This window comes from Aptenodytes patagonicus, chromosome 6, assembly GCF_965638725.1.
Source record: "Aptenodytes patagonicus chromosome 6, bAptPat1.pri.cur, whole genome shotgun sequence".
Classification (NCBI taxonomy): domain Eukaryota; kingdom Metazoa; phylum Chordata; class Aves; order Sphenisciformes; family Spheniscidae; genus Aptenodytes; species Aptenodytes patagonicus.
In genome coordinates, this window is record NC_134954.1 from 56,581,668 (window position 1) to 56,603,760 (window position 22,093).

At 36.8% G+C, this 22,093-nt stretch overlaps 1 protein-coding gene across 8 annotated transcripts in view; it reads right to left on the reverse strand.

Moving 5' to 3' along the window:
- SLC4A10 (solute carrier family 4 member 10) overlaps positions 1-22,093 on the reverse strand; it is a 165,418-nt gene that overhangs the window by 13,964 nt on the left and 129,361 nt on the right. For 7 of the 8 annotated variants that reach the window (XR_012995707.1, XR_012995706.1, XR_012995705.1 and 4 more), the window contains exons 14-20: positions 21,628-21,873; positions 9,887-9,992; positions 6,865-7,026; positions 6,510-6,623; positions 5,839-6,000; positions 2,821-3,072; positions 1,465-1,533 (exon numbers count right to left, since the gene is read on the reverse strand). Coding sequence is in view for 3 of the 8 variants with exons in the window: in XM_076342761.1 (XP_076198876.1) it covers positions 1,465-1,533; positions 2,821-3,072; positions 5,839-6,000; positions 6,510-6,623; positions 6,865-7,026; positions 9,887-9,992; positions 21,628-21,873 (1,111 nt within the window). In the remaining 5 variants the exon portion in view is untranslated. The remainder of the gene's footprint in view (positions 1-1,464; positions 1,534-2,820; positions 3,073-5,838; positions 6,001-6,509; positions 6,624-6,864; positions 7,027-9,886; positions 9,993-21,627; positions 21,874-22,093) is intronic. The other variant, XR_012995708.1, reaches the window with a different exon arrangement.

A 22,093-nucleotide genomic window follows, 5' to 3' on the forward strand; every position in this document is an offset into this window, starting at 1 on the left:
GCTGCTATGGCACAGTGATGATGGTGATGCACCATTTCTCCCTGCATGGGTGAGCCATGCTATATTCACACAGTCTTCAGGAATTTCAAGTTTCAGGAATTTTTACTGAGCATGTGCAAACTGCATTTTTTAAAGGCTTATAATTTGGCCAGATTTGAGCAGATTTCTTCTTCACAGAAACAGCAAAATCACATCCTCCCACAAAAGCCATCTTATCAAATCTCAATTCCTTGTCCCAGCTTGGGGGAGGGAGAAAGGGAGAGGGATGCTATCACTTTTCCAAGTAAAGATAGCCAGATTTTAACATGCCTTAAAACCACTCCTCAATAGTGTACTTTCTGATACCCTTGTTCTGAGAAACAGCTGAATCGTATTAAGTTGAAATTATCTAAACCTCAGTAAAAGCCAAATTACACTTCTTAGAATATCAACCCAAACGGTAAGAGCTAGGCAAAGTTATAAAAGAAGAGTCTCTGAATAGAAAACACCAGTCAAAAAACAAGAGATGTTGCCAGCTTTGCCTATAAATAATAGAGGTAAAAAAAAAGCAAGACATTTTTAACTCGCAATCAAAAATTTAAATATAATGAAAGAAACAATCAGGCATTTTCTTTGCTCTTTGTATTTGACAACCTTTTGCACAGTATAATTCATGTTTTCGTCACGTGATTGTTCTTTCTCAATTGTCTTGGAAGGTGTATCAATACCTCAACTTTCGATAACAAACAAAGGCACACTTGAAAATGTGAGTGTTTGTGTCAGACGGGCTAAAAGATTTGACACCATGCCATTTAACGCTGCCATCATCCAGGAGAAATAGGATACCATTACCAACCCTGACCTGAATGCTGGAGTGCCTAGCTTCCACCAGGGGCTCCTACTTAAGGCCACTGCAGGAATGCTGCCCTTCCACTAGACTTGCCCTTCATCCCCGAGGCCAGAAATTAAGCATGGGACTTGCAACAGTTCCACTTCCCTGCCTGGGGCATTTATTTGCACAGGAAATATCTTCAAAATCTCACCTATGTTAGTTTTAGGGCAAGTTAGCCAAAAGCCTCATATAGGCAAAGTTCAAGATCAAGTGTACCACTACAAAGGCACTAACTTGGAAGCTGAACGGGCAGCAGGCAAGCAAGTGAACAGGGAGGCAGGGGAGAGGGAAGAGATCCTGATAGCTGTTACTCAGTTTTTAGGCTCAGCCAAAAATCCCTTGATAACAAGGGAGAACGGAAAAATCGGCACCTAAAAAATAGAAAATTGGAGCATGTTACCTAAAGGGAATACTCTATTTAGAGAGAATCCATTTTCCTTTTTAAGTGAGTCACTTTCAAGAATTTAAGGTTGGCAACATTCCTTTAAGATTATACAGAAAAGATAATAAAATACTATAATAAAAATAGCTACACATTTTATAGAAAGCATCATCAGTAAATGCTGAGTAAACTCTTCATAAATCCATTTTACCTGAATTCCCTTTAGAGATGAAGCACCCATGTAAAGAAATACTCCATAAAGTACTGGCATAGGAATAAACTGCACAACAAGCAGAGAAAGGGTAGAGCATATTAAATACCATTTAACAATTTCAAATGCTTCTAGAAAGACATTCTAAACAGTTGAAATTCAAAGTGCCATATGCCTGCATTAATCAGACAAGTTGTAAATTCAGAGTCAATCAATTACAAATTAATAATGTTTCTCAGAGTATAAAGCAAAAGAAGAATTTGGCTCTATAGTTTTATTTTCCTCTCATGGCCAGTTATTACAATATACTTTATTCACTATTAATAAAATTAACAGAACTATATGAAAAATGAAAGTGTTTGATACATACTTAAATTCTTTGCTTAAAAGACTGCTCAGGAGAGCATCTGAATAGTAAAGTTATAATCCTCAGAAAAACATTCCAAGACACACACAAAATACTTCATACTGCTAAAAGAAATGTTCTGTGCTGTAAGCATTTAAAAATGGGTGAATGACCTTTATGGAAGGATTTTGTAAGAGTCTATTTTAAGTGTTCAGGCTCTCAGTATACAGTGTGTAGGTAAAGGAATATTTCCATAGATAAGTGTCTGGTTTAAATACTAAATACACAAAATGCATGTTCTATGTGTTTTCAAAGTGAAGGTTTTATGATATACTTAATAAAATACTACTGGGAAGTACAAGTTCTGAAGGCTTATTGACTTCACTGGGACAACATGCAAGTCTAAATACTGGTCTTACTGAAGCCAGTAGCAAAACTCTCACTGATTTCACAGAGGCCAGATAATTCTCAAAAACAGTAAGTATTGTGTATATGGATAGTGTTATATATGCATATAACTAGACACCCAGTTTCAGGATGCTGGTGAACTGTGTTGAGTATGCAGGCAGCATTTCCAAGAAATGAACCATAGAACTTCTCTTGCAACTGTGAAAATATTTTTAAATTATCCAGAAATCACAAAATGTTTTTAAATTTTCTAAATAAATTTACTTACTGGTATAACTTAGCAAGACTATTTCATGATAATTTGCCATAGGCCCGAAGTATAGACAAAGGGTGAATCTTCATATACTACAGGTCAGTGGCAAAATTCCCTTTGACTTCAGTCAGGCCAGATTTTCATTACAAGGTTTTTGTTCTAAAAATGTTAGATGTCCCTAGCCATTTTATTATGCAAAATTAGAATTCCACTTTAGATTATCATTGTGTAACATTATGTTAGTTAGTAATGTGCCTGGAAAGGGCACTTGTTAAATAATACAGTAACAACAGTGAAATGTTCAGTGCAGTGCAGTATTTTTTAGCTTTTCCTTACTTCCCCAAATTACCTTCAGGATACTTGTCAAAAAGACAGATGAGCCCATAAGGATAAAAATCATGAGCCCTGTGACTCTTTGCTCCCGGATTCCAAGAAATTTTGGCTGCTCCCCTGGAGCGGAGCACTCTGATTCCAGTTTTAAGCTGTTCACATGGGAAATAGAGAGGACAGTGGCTGCAACAAACCACGGCAATCCCATAATAGAGCACACTCCAAGCATGACTGCCACCATGAGTAGGTCAAGATGGTATCCACATCCTTTCTGTTAAAAAAAGTAATGACAGCAAGAAGATATAAAATGACATCTGAATTAAGGAGAACACTCCTCGCAGGCATTCCTAATGAGCAGTTAGAGACAATTAAAAAATTTGTGACTTGTAGGAAAAAATCGCTTTCTTCTATGTGTTATCCAGGTTGGGTCAGTAGCGATGGCAAACCGGTTATCTAAGGGGAATTCCTACTAGTTCACAAGAAATACTTAATGTTATTAGACTCATTCCAGTTATGAGTTAAGTGTACACATCATAAATCCAATTTACAATGGGCACCAAATACCTTTCCTGCTTATAAAAGAGATACAATGGAAAATACATACATTTTCTGTTTTAACTAAATCTCTTCTGTGGATAACAGTAAGCTGACCATCCAGCTGCACTGCCAACTTTTCCACTGCACTAATCTTAATAGACTTTCCATCCATCCTTACACAGGAGGCGGAAAGTATGTATTTTGATTCTTTCCTACACAAAAATTCTTAAGTTAACATTTGCAAAGTCAGTTTATGCTATAAAGGGCCATAAAACCACATCGATCCTTTGAAAGTTTTTATAGATGGTAGCACGGGATAGTAGTAAGTTTCCACTAACATACTTTCATCTTATCCAAGAACAGATTAAGAGAAATTAAATTATCATTAAGCTATACATTAAACTATAAAATAATATTCATCATCGGGTACTGCTTTACTGGTTTCCCTAATTCAATACTTAAAAGTAGTATCATAAACATTCATATGAGAAGTCAGTACAAAACCTTTGGGTTTGGATCATTTCTGTAGTAGTCAAATACTCTGTAAATTTACCAACAGGAGGATGTTGCTTTGCTTTTGTAGCAGTGGATAAAACTCTTTGGACAAATATTAGATACATTTAAAAACCTGCAAATACAACCTGCACTTGAAAATGACCAATGATCTGCATCAAGCTTGGTTGTTTAGATATCTGTTACCATAGCTGAGAGGGGTATTTCTTTTCAATTTTAGTAAGTATCCAGGACCACCGCGCAGCTGCAAGCAGGAGCTCAAGCTATTTTCCTTTAAAAAGTCAGGTAGGTAATCATCTCCACAAAATTTTGCAATATGGCAACAAATCCAGTGTCATGGTCTGATAGAACAGTGATGTTCATGCAAACAATGTGAATATGTTGAACCATAATTTTGCCTGTAAACCCATGCAAATGCCTTTTGACATAAAAAAAGTAACTAAACTAAACTTGGAAGGGTTTGCTACAGAGACTGCCAAAAGCTGAAATGTGCACTATTCAGAATTTGCTATGGGAAGTATAAAAAAAGAGGGGAAAACGAGTTGGAAGCAAACAAATCACTTCTTTCTGAAGACAACTTTTACTTCTAAAATGGGAAGCGTCTGGGTTTATGAAAATGTAAGCCACATATCGAAATGAAAATGCCATCTTATTTGCTTACATTATTTAAAAAGGGGAATTCATATAAAGTAAAGAAAACGAAAAGAACCAACTCTAGCAACCTTCCCTCACTCCCCAAAAGTGCTTCTGAGTCTTATCTCCAAGACACATCTTGACAAACTCAGATGTGTCAAACTCAGATATTAGTTACACGCACAATGCACTCAAAGAAAGAGTTTAATTCTAAATCCTAACAGAGACACCTTTTTTTACCTTCTGACACATTTATGAGGAATGTATCTGCTAATGCATACAGAATCCGAGAGCATTTCCTCACATTCATACATGATCTGAGGAACCTGACATATGGGAAGAAAAGGAAGCATAGCAACAGGTGATGCTACACCAGACCCCAGCAAAACTAAAACGCAGCAAGACAAGGGGGCAGCCAGGAGGACCATCTGACTCCCAGATGCCAGTGCTGAAAAAACACATTCCAAAGCTTGGCAGCAAATTCCTGCATCTGTCAAGTTAACCACATGCAATGCTATGGATTGACATGAAGAGCCAGGCTGACAAAGAGGGCAAAAAAAGAACATATCAAATGTCACAATCATCCAAGAAGAGGCAGCGCAAAGTGAAGGTTGCAAATGCATTTGCTAAAGCAACTTGGGATTGGATTGCTGCTTATTAAAAGTATGTCAAAAAAAGCCTAAACTCGCTGCATATACATGTACAGAAACCTGCTTCTAGATTTTGCCCAACAGTTTTTCAGAGGGGTGATGTCCCTTTTTCTCTCTCCATCTGTAGGCAACTAAAGTGTTAGAGAACAGAGCAGGAAGTTGTCCTATGTTGTTTTAAGAACCCATTGTGCCTCTAAAGCTCAGTTTTATTCTTCTCCCTTCTTTAAGATAGGAAGGGCATAAAAAAAAAAAAGGATGGGTAGAAACACAGAGAAGGATGAAAAGGGGAAAAAAAAAAATCTTATATTACAAAATAAGCCCCAAATAGTTTTTCAAAATCCAATCCAGTAGAACAACACTGTCAATATCTGAAGAGGCAATTAATATTATGGTACTTAAGGAAATTATTAACTTCCAGATTTTTTTCTTTAGGTGAATGGGTATCATACTTCTAATAAAGCACAGAGGATAGCACTTTCTTGATTGAGAATCTCTGTTCCAAATCACATTCATAAAGACTTCTGTAAGGGAGCGAATCACCGACACAGGGCACAGCTACTACACAGACCAACAGAGAAAAAGCATAACAATTTAAAGGGGTGCTATGTAACATATAATAAATTAACATACTCAAGTAGATGAAGGTACATTACATAACCTGAAGCAGAAAACGACAGTGAAAATATAACTATTTGACTGAATACCTTTAGTTTGTGTTCTTTTCTATTAATAATGACAGCTGTGATCTGCTGGTCCATAAAGATAAGGATAGTACAAAGCAGGGCTGGAATTACAGCAGCTATCACTGTCCACCAAGGATTAGGCCCCAAAGGAGTAATAAACCAGCCACGATCATCTCTGGTGGGCTATAAAAACAGAGTCATGCATGACCAGTCAGAACTCTAAGGATTACTTACATTTCAACTCCACAAGAATACATACAAAAACATTACTAGGATATGATTTCCTTTAAAATGAATCTATGTAAGAGCACAGAAAAATGCTAAACTTCCTATGATACCAAAAAGAGAAGTTACATATAATAAAATCATCTGGATATTACAGACTTGGTTGTATTTGATACAATGAGCCCAGAAACTGGAAGGAGCCCCAGAACATTACAGTAGTCTAGGATTTGGGTAATTTGAGCCAGGTTGGCCCTCACACAGAAGACACTAGGAAGCTTGAAGGGGCCTGATGGGAGAGGCTCACTTACATGGGCCACTAATCAGAGAGGTTGCACAGTACTTGGTGAACATGAAAAATTCAGAATAGTATCGCTACTCCCTGATGATAAAAAAAAAATATATAATAAACCACTCTAGCACACTACTTTGTCAAAATAATAAGACAGTGCAATTTATCAACAAATTACCTTAAAAGCATTCGGAACCTGAAGTTTTGGTGATGGAATCCCAATGGCATAGTCAATTAAAACCATGGACAAAATAGTGAGAAAGACAGCAAAATCACTGACAACAGATCGTACCTACGATATTGAGAGAAACGACAATTTTAACTAAAATATTCATGTGTGATTTATGATTTTTCCTCACTGTTTTAAGCCATTTTGTGCTTACAGCTAAAACCATGCTTATTCTGATATAATTTTCTAACAGAGAAAAGATGCAGCGTCCACTTCACCAGCAGTTAACTGAATTTGCAATGCAGATGGAATTCATGCTTACACGTGAATAATGACAACTTTTGAATTAAATAATGGCACACACCTTTGTTGGGAAGTATCGGCTAGTTTTGAACTGCTTCAGTGTGGATGACAGCGTTACTGTAGAAAAGAATAAGATGACAGACCAGAAGAGGACATCAGGAACATAAGGGCCATGATGACCACAGGCTCGTCCAACAAACTCTCCATGAAACTTTTTACATTCCTATCAGGGAGAGCAAAGTAGTATTGTTCTGAGAAATATCCATGCTTACACCGATTTTTTTTTCCAATTACCTTCCTAAATTGCAAGCAGATTATATTACTAGGAATAGTAAAGTCATTTTTAGATATTTATTCTTTTAAAAATTAAAACTCCTAATGTTTGTACCTAGTCTTGGAAACTCTCAAACCCTCAAAAGAATCTCTTTTTTAACCAGTATTAAATGATGACATCACTAAGACATACCATAAGTAAAGTCATTAATATAAAACCAGATTTATTTCAAACTGAACAAGTACACTTACTTATTTTCTGTTTACAAACACAGATTTGCACTTCCTGATTCTTTCCAAGAGAGGAAAGTGAAGTTCAAAAGCTACCAAGAGAAAGGCTGCTCCTGGTGTATTCTCAAGAACTGATTTTTTGTTTTAACTTCACAGGCTGAGCAATTCAAGAAAAAGCTACTTAGAATGTACAGTATTAGCCTAAAAGGAGACCAATACATTTAATACCACATGGGGGCAGCACATTCCACAAATTATCTTTTTCTTTAAAAAGGCGAGCTGATAAAATCCAGTAAAACCCAAAATCTGTAACATTAATTCTATCCAATATAATATACGATCAAATATGCAGATACAGTAGAAAACATATCTAGTAATTCTCCCATACCATCCTTAGTTATATAAAATCATACTTGTTCCAAGGTAACAAGCAGAGAAATAAAGAGTAGCTCTAAAATTAATGTGAGCTACAAGCTCCAGACTCGCAATCCTTTCCTTCTCCTTCCCAAATCCCTCCACACATACTAAGCAAAAAGAAACGCAGCATGCAGAATCAGAGATTCCAGGCAGCAATATCCTGCCAGATAAGGATCTTTTAGTATCAAATGAACTGGGTCATTGGCTCATCAGACTCACGTCACAATACTGTGGCCTGACATGTTATGAGAAACTTTGGCTTTGAACAAAGGCTGGCTTGAAAAAAAAACACAGTTGCTATTTGATGACTGTGAGACAAAGGAGTGCAAAACTTTTTATATTGGTATAGCAGTAAACCAGGGATAATTATGATGCACTTCTGACTGACGAAATAAAGATTTTAGATGGGGAAAAAAATTCTCAGGAAATCCCGAAGAAATTCGCAAGATTCTGGGACATCAAACAGAAAACATGTTCTGGCCTGAGCTAGACCTTGATGTTGGCACAGCACAGGGATGAATTTCATCATACACCTACTGAAAAGGATCTTGTCACCATCAGAATAAACACTTTGCTCACACTCGTTTTGTCCTAGATAGCAAAAAAAATTGTTGGTCCTACTGTTGTTTTTAAGAGAGAATGCCAATCTAGATCTTCAGAAACTAGAAATTTTTAAATCAGACACAAGAAACAACAGTGTAAAAGACAGTGGGGTGAGACTGACCAAATATTTAGAGACAACTAGGTCTAATCTTCTACTGCAATCCTCTAGAACAGGAGAATTGAAGTTTCTCAATGATGCTTGCAAGAAATAAATACATGAAAGTATGAAAAATTTCAGTTATTTCTTTGACAACTATAGGGACTCATGGGAAAAGTCGGTCACTTATACTGCTACCCATGTAAACTCAAGTTTCGGTAATAAGCTTTTACAGAAGTTTTAAAGGGTTTTATATAATGCAGCCGGTCTTTTACATTTATAGTTAAAACAAAATCTGTTATTTTAAATCTCCTCAGCTGCAAATGTACTCTGAAAAACACTGTCAGAGATCTGAGAAAGTGAGAGGAGGAGTCTGCCCCTGCACAGATGCTCTTAGAGTGTGCTGCAATTTTGAGAATATTCATTCTGGATTGCTGGAATCCCTCAGGCCAGCAGTTCTCAACTTTCTTTCTGCTGTTGCCACACCAACAGAGTTGAGGAGCAGTCCTTGCTATCAAGACAGAGCAGCCATGGAAGGCAGCTCTTGCTTAACTCATGATAGGAGGACACCAGTTCTTCTGTGTTCCTGCCTTTGAAAGAAAAAAACGGTATCTACTGGAGATGGTCCACTGGATTGGCTTTTAAGCTTTTCATTTGGTTATGCCTACGATGGGGTTAATTCAGTCATATTTTTGAGAGGTGTCTTTTGCAGTCAATTCTCTTTGACTGTGTAATGGAATGATCCATTTGTGAGAAAAAGTGGCAGCCTGATCTCAATACGACATTTTAATCAAGTTGTAAACGTTGCTTTAAAGAAGGCAAATCGGAAGTAATAAATCCTTTAAACCTAGAAAACTGTACCATTTAGAAACAAGTTACATATCCATGCAAGCTCCCCAAACTGTCTGTACCTTGTCCCCCACCCCCATCCTATCCCCCCCAGAAAAAAAATTACACAACTAAGACATACATAACACTGAAGACCTACATAAGAGACCAATTTGGTCACTGAACAGAAAATGTTACAAAATTTCTCCCCTTCCTCTCCTTTATAGCCCGAACAGCTGTAAGAATGTTTTAGGGGAAATAAATGCTTTCTACACAAGGGAACTTTGGTTTTGCCATCTGGCAGAATTTAGGACAAATCCGTTGTCATTTGACATGTTTAGACTTAATCTCAGTCAAACTCTTGTGCTAGTGTGTCAAGAAGTTTCCAAAGCAGGGCACAAAATGCACATACTTGCTTTAATGTGTACTATCAAAGGCTGCAAAATGCTTACAAAAGGAGATAATGCTACAAAGTTTATGTTAATCTTTGTTCAGTTAAGTATTTTTTATGCTTTATTTGAACAAATATGATCAGAAAAAACATGGTATTTTTTTCAATATATTTGCTGCAATAGGAGAGACAAAATTATTTATGCTTATGCCTTTATTTATTAAGTTCCAATATTTCACTTACTGACACAGTTAGGTTCCCCCACGGCACATCAGATGCAGATATATTGTAGTCCTGCCAGTATCGTAAAGTTTTATTGCTAGGATGTTCTGGTTCCACACAACTGCAACTGAAAAGACAAAATAGTATTTTTTTCCGTAATAATAAAAGACGTATCAGATATTAATCCAAATTATCAACTTTATGACATATTGAAATTGTGCCCTACTTTGCCAGATAATTTTAGTTCAAATGATAATTTTAGTCCAGCACCAAAAGCTCTGTGAACTTTTGTGTCCATTGTTTTTCCTTTCCCCACAGCTGCTTTAAAAGCATGCTTTTCATTTTAAATTGTGTATTTTAACATACAAAACGTGACAAGGCAGCATGGGAGGACAATACTGCAAATAGGTAATTTAAAATCAAAATTAAGTCTTTAAAGCCTCTGAAGCAACTGTGGGAGGCTTTTTCTTTGACAAAGCCTTCAAAATACGTAGGATACTCTGTAGGTTCCAAGATGTCAAGTGTGCTTTGCAGTTCTCTTTAAATTAATTCAACTTTAAAAATCTATAGTACTATCTATCCTGCTAGTGTTTTAACGTGCCTATGATAGCTGTAAATAAATTCTGTACTCACCCTTCTGATAAAGTTTTCAGGAGTAGCTGGGGACATGATAACATCTGACTATAGAGTGGAGAGCCATTAAGCATACATTTGCATTCCAGTGCTATATCGGTTTACTCACTTAGCTATGCCATCTATCTTCTCTGTGGCTGTTTATCTTTCCACAAAATGACAATTCTCATCTAGATTTGTAATATTTTCTGTATAAGAAATTCTACCATCTACATTATGAGTACAGAATAGTGCCACAGTATTTCAATTAGAATACTCTACATGTGACAACAGCTGCATTTAATATATACATAAAGAGCGATGCAGGCTGTCTTTGTGCAACTCCTTGCTTTTATTTTAAATGCAGCTATTTAGAAAAGAAAGAAAAAAACCCTTACAGCCCACGAACATAAAGCAAAAAAAAAAAAAGCAACAGCATTCAGAGAAATAGAGGGCCTGAGCCAAAAGTCATTGAAGTAGACTGGATCTTTCAAACATATTTAATATGCTTTGGATCAGGCCGCAAGTGCAGAATGAATGTGTGTTCAATGCATAGTTTAAAATATTACAAAATGGGTTAAATGAAGCACATCAACTACTAGTGAGCTACGGTAGCATAATAAAGTCAACAAACGGTATGTCTGTTATCGTAAGGGAGTATTTGATGTTCATGCAACAATACAGAGGTGGCTATTTCAGGTTACTACTGTTTCCTGTGAGCACAGGAGCTCCCTGCACCCTGATGTCCATCGCTGATCGCAGACTGGCCAGACGCTGGGCGATGGCCCATTGGGGTTTGATTACAGTAGGCCAAGGTGACGTGGGCTGTTCAATCACAGTCACTTTCTCACTAGAAGGGAAGACTCTGCATGTCACCAACACTACATGGTAGAGCTACACTTGCTGCAAACTGCAAAATTACATTTAAAAGTTAGAGAAGCCAAAATTTCCATTTTCCTTAGTCAGAAACGTGACAATTGAAGCTATAGTTTAATACAGCTCAAGTAATTCACCTTCAGATGAGATCATCGCCCTGTTTATTTCTATATCAATACCACTTTCCTCCTTCACAGCATTCCAGTCTGGCCTTTACCAAGTTTCACAGGCATTTACCAACGGCAGATTGTTCATCAGCAAGTAAGTGACTTGTGCAAACTCCACCCATGCAGACCAAAATCACCCTGCACCAAGCTTTTGTCACTGAATGGGTGCAGAATTAGGCCCTAATTGTAAAGATCAGATCCTGCTTTCTACTGAGATGATCATTCAAACAATGATCTCAGTGTTTTGACATATATAACATTACATTGTTTTCAGTATTATATGCCTTTTGGCAACACTGACATTTTGATGTGAGATTGTATCATGGCATTAACTGTCTTCCAGCATCACACTAATTGCTTAACATTATAGAAATGTGAGATAGTAAGACACTGCCTGTCCAGCCCAGAAAACACAATTGGAGGTACCATTCAGCCCCAGAACATAAAAGATTATCTACCAAAATGTGACATTTCATAACAGATGTAATTGCTTCAAAGATGACTATTTCCCAACACAACTGACCTGCGAGGAGAAACTCGCATTAGTGAAATAAGGCTTTCTACTTTAATCTTTTGAAACTTTTAGTCTCTTTCATTGCCATTTTTTACTCTGAGAGGTCAGCTCTCAGAAGAAAAAGTAAAATACACTGAATTATTAACCGCTAACACATCTTTCTATTTTCTTGATAAAATATTACTCAGAAGGCTGGAATAAGTAAAAATGTATTGCCTCTTGGAGGTTCAAATGCTCTTAAGTTCTTGTAAAGTTGTTTGAAGTGCTGAGCACTTGCCCACTACAAGAGATCTATGTGGAGTTTATGCTATTACCAATGAGCAAGAGACTCTACATATACCTATATTTTCTAAGCAACATTCAGCTCCAAATACAGTACCAACTTAGCAACGTACTCCCATGCCTTTTAGTGATAAGGAGTCAGCAATCATCTTCGTTATGCTAAAAGATACAGAATGATTCATTTTATTCTCTTTCATCATGGCTAGGAGGAAACTGCTTTTTTCATGGCTAGAACATAGGCAGGGAAGTATCTGACATTGGTTGTGGTAGCAAAAGCATAGGTGTCACTACAGTGAAAAAAAAAAAAAAATCTCTGCTGCCAATCTCACAATATACCCATTTCATCACACTGATGACAGAACAATTCTTTTTGCATCCTTACACTTTTGGCTGCTGCAAGACGTTCTCATCTCCTGGGAGCAATTCAGATGTCTAAACATGGGTGCCTGTATACCCCATAGTATTTGTGACATCCATGATGGGTTGGCACATACGTGACAGGGTCTATGGTGACTCATGCCTTTGTTTTCACAGCAGCTGGAGGCTAAGAGATCTAAAATGGCACTAGATACCCAGTCACAGTCACAGGTCACTCCCTTCTATAAAATGTCCGTATTTTGCAACTAGGCAGAAATCGGTGGAGCTTGCTTTCTTCTAGAGTATTTAAACATCTAATACAGCTTATTACAGCCAATTACAAAGTGGCTTATAAATCTGAGGTAGACTAATACATCATTTCAGACATGACAGTCTTCAGGAAACTGCAGGAGAACTGTCATAAGATCAGAACTGACAAAAGGAGAAAGTAACAGAAAAATAATGGCCTGAACCTGCTCTCTAGAAAAATAACCAGAGCAAGGAGTCTTTATTGCCTTTACATCTTCCAAGGTGCTCAAGAAATCTCTGGCAAATCAGGATTTTTGCAGGGGCTTGGACTAGATGAACTAGAGGAACAAAGGTAGATTAGAAATAATATATTTTAAGACTGGCTGACAAACTGGTGTCCTCTGGAGCCTGTACCTCTCTCCCTTTTACAGGAGGATCAAGATTTCAGCTAAACCTTCAGCACCAATCCAATTGTAACAGTATAGGTCACTGATGGCACCCCCCTTCCCTTCTTTGTCCTCTCAGCCTCCCCACATTTTTCCTAGCTCTTTTTGCTTTTGTTTCATAAGTCTCAATTTCATAAATTTCATTAACTTGAGGCAGCCATCATAACTTCATTGTGCGCAACATTTCCTACAACTTGTCCTGTTTTAAAAGAACAGAGCTAGGATTTGTCAACAGCAGCTTCTTGCTCCTTTGAAAGCCTCATGGCCATTCACCCCTAGGCAGTTGCCATTTTTAAGCATGTTGTTTTCAAAACTAGGAGGCACTTACTATTAATGATTTTATCTAATTCATAAGGCACTGTTTTGGAGCTCCTATTTTTCCAGCATGTACATATTGCAAGCTACACCTATTTATTCTAGTTAAGGATCTGGTCTATAAAAGATGCAACTGCAGCTTCTTCATGATTAGCCAACATACCATTTCCCCTTCCTAGAAGGGCAAAACCTCTTTCTGGCTCACTTAAGATAGAGAATGAGATTTGCTCAGTAGGACTATTTATATTATTAAAAAACAACATGCAAGTATGACAAAGAAGTTATGAAACGTACTCGTTTAAACAATATGTCTCACTGAATATCAGAGCACATATTTGGTAATATGAGTAGGAAGTTTTTCCCCTAAGACACAGAGTATGCTCTGCGAGTGTGCTGTGCACTGATGACATAACAGAGACAGAATAAGAAGATGGTATGAAATGGAAGGTAATGTCACTAATTTTGTTTTAAAAGTAAGGTATTAGAATATATGCATATGTATTCTTCATGTTGCATTTACAAGATTGAAGGAAAGTACATCAATAGCAAAATGCTATGCATGTTTAGGTTGCCTCCAAATACGCCATTTTCATGTGAATTATGGGCACTCGCAGAGTCCTTCTGTTTGTCTAACAACTGCTATGGGAAGGGGACAACAACAATATCACAGATGACAACTCCTCTGCTGTCCCATACCTACAACACCTGTATATTCCTGGCATTACATTTACCCTATTCCTTCTCATGTCAACATTCATAACGACAAAATCAAAGTCTCAGTGGAGAAGAGACTGGAAACAAAATAATTAATACTGATGGGACTTGTCTGTTAAGTTCTATTCTCAGTATCATGAAACCCTTTCCAAGCACAGCTGTCATGGCAAGACAAGATTTTTTCTTCATTTATTCATGAGATCTGCCATCCTGAATTAGACCATTGAGTCATTAAGTTAAGTAGCCCATCTCTGACAATCATGAACATCAGTAGGCATCCACATATATTCTCTAAAGTTAGAAGTCTATATAGTTTAGTTGGTGAAGTTGAGGAGGAAAACAGAAAAGCCTATAAAAGTACCTAGACAATGCACTCAGCAGCACAATTTCACAATTTCACACACACATTGATAGAGATAAATCCGAGGGGAGGGAACTGATGTTAGAGTGAAGAAATCTCAAAGAATCAGGTTTCTTTGGATAGCACATGAGGAGAAGAACGTTGTTCTGTCAAGTGGTAAGTCTAGAAAACAGATTTATAACCACATTGTAGTTTTGTTAACCTTGTCTGTCACTCATAAAGGTTGGTCTTTATTAGCTGCCTGGTGCAGTATGCAGTCCATGCATTCTTAGCAGTACTACAGTATGTAACTGCCATACAGAGAAGTTAATGTGCAGAAAAGTAGTGTAATTATGTGGGATATTAACAGTTCATCTGAAAGCTTTCACTGAGAAATAGTTCTAGGATGTCACTTCACCCCACTTCCAAAGTTAAAAAACCATACACCTGAGGAGAAGAGATTCCGTATAATGCTGGTTCAGAAATAATATACTATAATATACTATAATCCTATATAGAATCATAGAATCATAGAATAGTTTGGGTTGGAAGGGACCTGTAAAGGTCATCTAGTCCAAGCCCCTGCAAAAAGCAGGGACATCTTCAACTAGACCAGGTTGCTCAGAGCCCCGTCCAACCTGACCTTGAATGTTTCCAGGGATGGGGCATCCACTACCTCTCTGGGCAACCTGTTCCAGTGTTTTACCACCCTCAGCGTAAAAAATTTCTTCCTTATATCTAGTCTAAATCTACCCCCCTTTAGTTTAAAGCCATTACCCCTTGTCCTGTCGCAACAGGCCCTGCTAAAAAGTTTGCTGCCATCTTTTTTATAAGCCCCCTTTAAGTATATGGTCAGCTTAAGTTTCAATCGTTCAGGTCTAGTGTATCAATACACATAAATGTACTGTAACAAAACCACCCGAGGATTTTATGTAAGCCTTTCTAGATTTTGAAGGCATTGTGTAGACCAGCTATCAACTACAAACCGAATGCTGCGGAGAATTGCTTAACAAGGAGATCTGTTCCCAAAGTGGAGGGGATGGGTAGTAGGAAAGAATGAGGCAAGGTGGGCACTCCCCAAGCTCAAAAGAGGAAAAAAGAGAAAAATGAGTCAATTGGGTTGTGCAGTCATAGGGAAGTCCTAGAATAAGTGGAATAAAGAAAAATCATTTCTGGATTCCAGAGTTTGGCAAAAAACAAAAGGAAACCAGCAGTTAAACTCAATGATGGCAGTTGCATGGTTCTGGGAAGAGGAGGGACATTCTTAGGGAAAGACACACAGGATATGGCACAGTTACTCAATTGTGGAAGAAAAACCAATAAAAAGGGGAAAAGAAAATCTATATTCATATCTAAGTTCAAAGAAATCATTACAGGAATTGGAATTCAATTACATGCCTGGGATCCTAATGAGAAGTTCTGTGCTTATCATCACTAACTCTTCTCATTCTACCTGCAGCTTAAGGAATACAGGGTATAAAACAACATAATTTGCAACCAATAATAACGTATTTAGATTAAGTCATATAGATAATGAAAGATTTAAAACTGGCTTGTGCAAACAGTGGTGTGCACAAAACTAATCTTCACAATGGCTTCTAGAAGCAATGGTTTCTATAGCCTGCAAAAGATACTGAGATTGACATGATCTTGGCTCCTTAATTACATCAGAGTGGGATTTTCTACTCCTAATGCTTAAGTGCATGTCAATACCAAGACAGATTGCAATATGCATATTACTATGCCAAGAAATCACTTTAAAATTATTCAATGTAATCTGTTAATAATTGAGTAACTTCTGGTAAAGAATTATTAAAAACAACATGAATTCATCACTCCAAAAAAAGAATTAATAAAAAACAAAAGGTATATAAAGTCCTAAGATCTAAGCAACCTCACACTGAGAAATAACTGATCTTCTGTATTCTGAGATAACTATCTTAAAATGTTTGTATTTTAAAGAATACTGGATTGCTTTCTAAATCACGTTCCTTTCATCCACAATGCTTACTTTGTTTCCCTTTTGAGAACCTCTGTTTTTAAATCCACCAAGTTATAGGATTCTCCTTTCCTAGCAAAAATGATATCCTAATATTTAATATACACATTAAAACGGATGTGCATCAGTGTTCCAGACAGGATTCACTAACTGGAGATATATTTGCTACAGGGGTAGGAAAAAGCAGGAGGAGGAGAATGCAGAAATAAGAGAGTTGCTATGCCAACCTACAAATGCTAATGGCATGACAAATACAAAGAGGTCACAGAAAAGAAAGGAAAAAGAAAGGAGAAAGAAAAAGGAAAAAGGAAAAAGAAAAAGGAAAAAGGAAAAAGGAAAAAGGAAAAAGGAAAAAGAAAAAGGAAAAAGAAAAAGGAAAAAGAAAAAGGAAAAAGGAAAAAGAAAAAGGAAAAAGGAAAACGAAAAAGGAAAAAGAAAAACGAAAAAGGAAAAAGAAAAACGAAAAAGGAAAAAGAAAAAGGAAAGGAAAAGAAAAAGGAAAGGAAAAAGGAAAAAGAAAAAGGAAAAAGAAAAAAGGAAAAAGAAAAAAGGAAAAAGAAAAAAGAAAAAGGAAAAAGAAAAAGGAAGAAAAGAAAGAAAGCAAAGCCCAGATCAAAAAGTATGTGTATTTTATCTAATAAACAATGCAGCTACTGAATTTAAATTCCTGCAAAACAATGCAGTTTAAAAAGAAAAAAATTGCAGCACAGTAGCACACTGAAAATCAGGTTATCTTTGTCCTTCTTTTGATTTAGCTCTTAAATGCCTTATTCTTTATGGTCCATATTGTAAAGATCGTGTTTTAAGAAAAAGTTACATATGAATGCTGAATGGATTTGCCTGCAAGTAGATCACCTGACAATTAGGGCCAATATTTCAACACAGAATAACAAACAAGTATAATAAAGAAAATGAGAAAAAAAGTGCATCAGGACTAGTTCTACATTAATTAGATCATGCAACAAAAGACATTTTTGTCTTTTTGAGATAGAATTCTGTAAAAAACTCAAACTCATATCTTCTACCTAAAATGGTAAAATGGTAAATACGAATTTTTAAGAAACCTTTTAGGAGGACTCTCAGTTGATTTTCAAATATTTGGGTCTGCTTGATTTAAAAAAAAAAAAAAATCCCAACTGTTCTGAAACGTTCTTTCTATAGTCTTCTAAGGTTTGTTATGGCAGATACTAGTAATGACTCCTACACTCTTAAATATAAGAGGAGATGCATGCAGTACAGTCTTTTACATCAAACTCCTGCAACAGAGACTGTTTATGACAGAATTCAAACCCACCCAAAATACAGAATGGGTTTTCTTTCTCACTTGAAATATGGTTCCAATCTGGTTGAAATACCAACCATTTTAAATTACTATTTTCTTTGTCTTTCTACTACTCTAAAGGACAGTATTAACAGCATGCCAATGACGTTTGCTGGGTCAAACTCATGTCTTCACCATGGCAAAGGCAACAGTACTGGGATGTAGACGGACTACCTGTGGACATCAGAGCATCCTCGGAAAGCCCATGGGAGAAGAGAGGAGGGCTAGACCACAGCATACACTGAAAGCTTCAAATATATACAGTGTCCTGATCTATTTAACATCAACTTTTTGAGTGGGCAACAGGCAGAATACAGAAAACACAGAAATTTTACAGTATAACCTGCATTTTCTAGCATAGAATTGCAGATCCAAGATAAAGTTTTATATAAGCTTTGGCTGAGCGTTCAAAGAGAAATGAATTGCTCAACCTTTTGAAGTTCACCCACTGCTAATTAAAGAACTGCCAAGGCTTTACTAACAATTAAAAACTTGTCTTCAAAATCCCCAAAGAGGAAAATGCAAACAGCTGTTTTAATTAGCAAAACAGCAGATACTAATTAGCTTCTGTAACAGAGTATGCTGGTCCTTTAAGGACAGGACCAGTTTCAGCCCAAGTTTGTTACCCATTTAAACTACAAGTAGAAGGACTGGAGTCAGATGCTGCAGAAAAAGCTTCTAATTCCTTGTGAAAGCAATATTCCGCAACTTCAAGTACACAAAAATGAGATTTTTATTTCAAGCAAGCTTTTATGCTTATTCGCCTTCTAGTTTCTGATCTTTCTGGAACTGAGACTTGTACAGACATTTGAGGAGGGACTGAGGGTTATCTGAAATGTCTTGCCTTGTGATGGTAATTGTGATACCGTCATGTTCTGGGCAAATGGCCAGTGTCTGGACAGAGTAATATGTGCATATCTGCACAGCAAACCCTTGGAGTTCAGGTTGCACCAAGTCTGCTATGAAAGCACGGGTCATTTGGGCAGCTGATCTAGAGTTGCTCCAACAGAGCACATCTTTCCGTTCTCCCAACCTGTCGGGGTTGCTTCTGAAGAACTAAGAAAAACTCAGATGAAGGAGAAGGGAGGGGAGAGAACAGAAGAGACTGGAATTACCGCTTTGCTGTGTTCAGAGCACAGATCCTTGGAATCGGCAGATGCGCTCTTACAAGATAATCAGTATGCATACTGGTGTTTCCAATGATCAGGTTTAAGGTTAAAAAAATATAAGCCACATCCCATAAAAGCTATGCTGCCTATAACTATGTCTACAGCTAGTCATTTTGGTATCAGTGGGGTCAGTTGCCATGGATGTGATATTGATAATAAACAGGATATTGCTGCAAGTAGAAGATACAAGATAAATGCCAAAAGTGAAATGTAATGCAAGAGTTTAAAAGTCAATTTATTTGTACTATCTACACAGAATGAAAGAATAACTGAGAATATAGGTATGAAATGATGACCCCACAAATAACTACAAAACTATTATATAAAATAATTTTGACAGCTATGTATGTGTTTGAAACCACCAGGCAGCGGTCAAATCTTTCTTCCAAACATCTGGAAGACATTTGTCCTTCAGGAATTGTGTTTGGAAAATCTAAAACTGTTGTGCTGGTATTCCAACACTGTAGGACAGGACAGGTCAATAGCTGTAATTGCAGGACGACAACTGCTGCTCTTTTACCATTCTGCATGCTCTGCACATTCTACATTCAATGAAGACAGTTACTAAGGGCAGGCAGCGAGTAAACACCACCCTTCAAAAATCAATTTGGGATTCTGATTAATTAATGGAATTTTGAATAAAACCAAAAGCATTTATTTGTAAACAGAAGGACTATGATGATAAAACACGTTCATAAAATACAGAGATACCTATCACTGCACCCCTATACAAGCAAGACTGTTAATCTTACTTCTCTGAAATCTCAAGCAGTATCACGGGATTCAGCTAACCACGAATAAAGCTAGCTACCCAGGAATCCGCATTTCTACTTGTGTTTATGCTTTTCATTACATATTTTAACATCTCAGCTCTGCCTGCTAAATGGTTTCTGAATAATTTTTTGTCTTTGTATAGTATTTCAACATCTGTTTTTCAAAACCGTATGACAACATCATATTCTCTTTCCCTTTGAAATGACTACTTTGAAGTGGTACAGAAAAAAAAATCCACAAACACTGTGGTATGAGGCTCTTTAGAGTAAAATACCGACTTCACTGTAGTTAACTGAAGTTAAATAAGACCAGGATATAACCTCAACCGCATGCATGGTCTATTCTTGATGTTTATTGCTTTCTCTTCAAATTCATATTCCTTTGTCTACTGATTAAACTATTAGAGAGGAATAATATTTTTTTCAGCATGATGAGAGAGTATGTCACAGCACAACTATAGTTTCTATAATTTAACTTGTTCTATGTATTAAGGTATATAATGTGCATTCAGATTTAGGATTTGCTAACTATTTTTCTAGTGGTAACATATACAAAGCTCAAATATTTTCTCTGTTGCTGTGTTTTGGTTTTCCCAGCTTAAAATGCAAATGAGACATTTGGTTGAGACACTCCCGTTTTTCCAGTGAACAGAAGATGTGGCACTGCTCAAGCATTGTTCCTTTTGGGCTCCACCCTGCTCATGCAGAGGGTTCAAATGGTTCAGTGAAATAATAAAGACATTTCTGGAGGGGGATCTTCTCTGAAAATGCTTTTTAATGACATTTTAGTTGCTGAGGTGACCAGGCTTAATTGGCCTCAGGACAGACTAGGATCTTGTCCTTTACTAGAAGAACATTTTTGTACTCATATTACAAAAACAAGTCTATGAGTTTTTACTTCTAAATGAAACTATATTGATTAAAGCCATTCACTTTTTTATTTCCCAAGTAGAATACTACCTGTCAAAACTCCACAATAAAGTAAAACTGCTTAAATCGAGTCATATTAAAAATCTTGTTATCAAGAAGAAATTGATTGTGACAAAAATCAATCACCATTGAGAAGCTCCTAACAATTCAAAATCCACTTCAGTTCTTGGAGCTTGAACCTTAACTGCCAGAGAGGTTAAAATAAAGGAGGTACATCAAATTATATCCTTTTTAGATAGGTCAATATTTCAATTTGGAAAAAAAAACCCAGATAGATATGATATAAAAATGTTGCCTGAACAGACAATAAAATATTATAAATCATCAGTACAAGGTTATAGTAAGAGATCATTGAGTTACACCTCATTAAATAAAAATGTGAATAAAAACCTAAAGCTGAGGTCCCTCCAAGTCCTATTTTTTATTCTAGGACTTCCAAGTTGCGTGCGTGTAAGTTTTTCCAAACTGCAAGTCAAGATATTTTTTACTTATCTTAAGTAAATGTGTACTGCTTGTACACATACCTCCAGTAACTACTACTTCCATATGCCAGCATCATACCTAACTCAATAGCTGTCACATGTTAAGTTTGCAACTACTGCAAACTTTTCCTGCTGTGCACTGGTTTGCGTTCCTCACAGAGAAAACATAACCTATGAAAAAAAACCCCAGTGTTAACAGAAGAAATCTTAACTTACAAGTACTTTGTCAGCAGATCCAAATCATTATGCATGTTGATTGGATATGTCTCACTGAGATGAAACAGCTTCTCTAAGGCCTCATAAATGAAAATGATGCATATAAGAGAAGCAAAAGCTTCTTCAGTAAACCGGGTAATGTAGCAGACTAGGGAGCTTGCATCAGTTGCAACAAGGATGATGCACAGGATTGCAGTCCACAGTCCAATGCTAGCTCTCAGAGAAAGGTACGACAACCCATACTCTCTAAAAAACAAAGAAAAAAATTAAACACAGTTTATCTTTTGTCCAGCCACAGTAAATGGAGAAGAGGCAGCTCCAAAACTTCCTTTGCTAGGAATGTGCGATTCTGGGGACAGTCTGTATCAGAAATTATTTACCTGTTGTGAACTGAAGATACTGTCAAGTCACCTCTTGACCTAAGCTCTCCTCCCAATTAACAGGACACAAAGAGCTCTATCTCTAC